General features: G+C 45.8%; 1 protein-coding gene across 1 annotated transcript; it reads left to right on the top strand.

Annotated features, from left to right (window-relative positions):
- The first annotated feature begins 265 nt into the window (after positions 1-265).
- LOC123938970 (olfactory receptor 2B11) lies at positions 266-1,222 on the top strand. Its single transcript, XM_046000782.1, has one exon. The coding sequence runs from the start codon at positions 266-268 to the stop codon at positions 1,220-1,222; it is 957 nt and encodes a 318-aa protein (XP_045856738.1).
- The last annotated feature ends 1,528 nt before the right edge of the window (positions 1,223-2,750 follow it).

The raw sequence follows: 2,750 nt of genomic DNA, 5'->3' as shown, positions 1-2,750 counted from the left end.
TTCTTCCCACATCACAGATGCAAAAATTGAATTTCAGAAAGATTAAATGGCATAGTCAAGGTCATAGAGCAGAAAACAGAGCAAAACATGGGGCAGCTGCTCTGCCTCCTGGTTCTGACACCCCCACATCTCAGGGTCTCCACAGAGGTAAGACAGGATGCAACTCTGTAGGAAAGCTCAGGCACAGCCATTAGGAAGGCAACTAATTCCTATTCTCAGATTTCATTCACTTTGACTCATCACAGGCTCCAGAGAATGCCTCAGCATGAGAGGTGACAACCAGAGCTTCTTGGGGGATCTCCCTAAGGACTTCATCCTTCTAGGTGTTTCTGACAGGACATGGCTGGAGCTCCCCCTCTTTGTGGTCCTCCTGGTGTCCTACATTCTGGCCATGTTGGGGAACATCGCTATCATCCTGGTGTCCCGGCTGGATCCCCAGCTCCACAGCCCCATGTACATCTTTCTCAGACACCTCTCCTTCCTGGATCTCTGCTATACCACCACCACAGTCCCACAGATGCTGGTCAACATGGGCAGCTCCAGGAAGACCATCAGCTATGGTGGCTGCACGGTGCAGTATGCCATTTTCCACTGGCTGGGATGCACTGAGTGCATCGTCTTGGCCGCCATGGCCCTGGACCGCTATGTGGCCATCTGTGAGCCCCTCCGGTATGCCATTATCATGCACCATCCTCTCTGTCAGCAGCTCGTGGCTGTGGCCTGGCTCAGTGGCTTTGGAAACTCCCTTGTTCAGGTGGTGCTGACAGTGCAGTTGCCTTTCTGTGGGCGGCAGGTGCTGAACAATTTCTTCTGTGAGGTGCCAGCCATGATCAAGCTGTCGTGTGCAGACACCGCCGTTAATGACGCTACGCTGGCAGTGCTGGTGGCCTTCTTTGTGCTGGTGCCCCTAGCCCTCATCCTTCTCTCCTATGGCTTCATCATCCATGCAGTGCTCAAGATCCAGTCCTCCAGGGGAAGGCGCAAAGCCTTTGGGACCTGCTCCTCCCACCTGGTGGTGGTCTCCCTCTTCTACTTGCCTGCCATCTACATGTACCTACAGCCCCCTTCCAGCTACTCCCAAGAGCAGGGCAAGTTTATCTCCCTCTTCTATTCCATAATCACCCCTACCCTCAACCCTTTCATTTATACCCTGAGGAATAAGGATGTGAAGGGAGCTCTGAGGAGACTCCTGTCAAGGACCTGGAGGTTCTACAGGAGATGAGGCTCTGAGACATGACAGTCCCTGTTGGTGACAGAAGCCTGGGCAAGCGTGTTGTGCTGAAGGAATAGACACCCAAATAGCACAGGTGTTTTGAGAGATTTGAGAGTCCCCCAAGTCCCTGTCCCAACATTTCACCTTCTGTGTGGTCATGGTGCCTAAAACCCCACCTCTCCCAATAGTCTTTGTTCTCAGAGGCCATATGTTTTTAGGAGTCGTTTAAACAGAACTGGTGTTCAATAAGTTATTTGTCAAATTATTTTCACTTCTAGTTTCCTAATTCTCGCTCCTTTTCATCTTCCTATTTTTTCTTATTTTTCTCCCATTTGTCTCTTTCCAATCTTCCCTCTTCCATTTTCATTACTCCTAAGGATACATAATGTGAAACTGAATCATAATCTGATATGATAATAAATTTGTCTCCACATATTTTTTTATTTTTTTCTTTATTATTTTTATGTAAATTCAATTAATTAACATATAATGCATTAGTGGTTTCTGAGGTAGAGGTTAGTGATTCATCCATCTTATATAACACCCAGTGCTCATTACATCACATGCCCTCCTTAATATCCATCACCCAATTACCCCATCCCTCGGCCCCCTCCCCTCCAGCAACCCTCAGTTTGTCCCCTATGGTTAAGAGTCTCTTATGGTTTGTCTCCCTCTCTGGTTTCATCTTGTTTTATTTTTTCCTCTTTTCCCCTATGATCTTTTGTTTTAATTCTTAAATTCAACATATGAGTGAGATCATATGATAATTGTCTCTCTCTGATTGACTTATTTCGCTTAGCACAATACCCTCTAGTTCCATCTATGTTGTTGCAAATGGAAAGATTTCATCTTTTTCTGGTGACTGAGTAATACTGCATCATATATATACATATATATACTACCTCTTTATCTATTCATCTGTCGATGGACATCTGGATTCGTTCCATAGTTTGGCTATTGTGGGCATTGCTACCATAGACATTGGAGTGCAGGTACCCCTTCAGATCACTACATTTGTATCTTTGGGGTAAATATTCAGTTAAGCAATTGCTAGGACCTGGGGTAACTCTATTTTTAACATCTTGAGAAACCTCCAGACTATTTTCCAGAATGGCTGCACCAGCTTGCATTCCCACCAAAAGTGTCTGAGGGTTTCCCTTTCTGTTGTTTCCTAAGTGGTTAATTTTAGCCATTCTGACTAAGGTAAGGTTGTCCCCATATTTTTTTTCAAAGATTTTGTTTATTTATTTGACAGAGAGAAAGATCATAAGTAGACAGGGAGGCAGGCAGAGAGAGAGGAGGAAGCAGGCTCTCCGCAGAGCAGAGAGTCTGATGTGGGGCTTGATCCGAGGACCCTGAGATCATGACCTGAGCCGAAGGCAGAGGCTTAACCCACTGAGCCACCCAGGTGCCCCGGTTGTCCCCATATTTTTAAATTCCATAAATTTTATGTGGCTTTTTTTTAATTCCAAAAATGAAGGGGATTACTTTCCTCTTCCTATAACTTTAGATGATGCTTCCTTCCCACCCCCCGCAG

The sequence above is a fragment of the Meles meles genome, chromosome 3 (assembly GCF_922984935.1).
Source record: "Meles meles chromosome 3, mMelMel3.1 paternal haplotype, whole genome shotgun sequence".
Classification (NCBI taxonomy): domain Eukaryota; kingdom Metazoa; phylum Chordata; class Mammalia; order Carnivora; family Mustelidae; genus Meles; species Meles meles.
The sequence above is the reverse complement of the archived record's forward strand: the minus strand, read 5'-3'. Positions and strand labels throughout refer to the sequence as shown.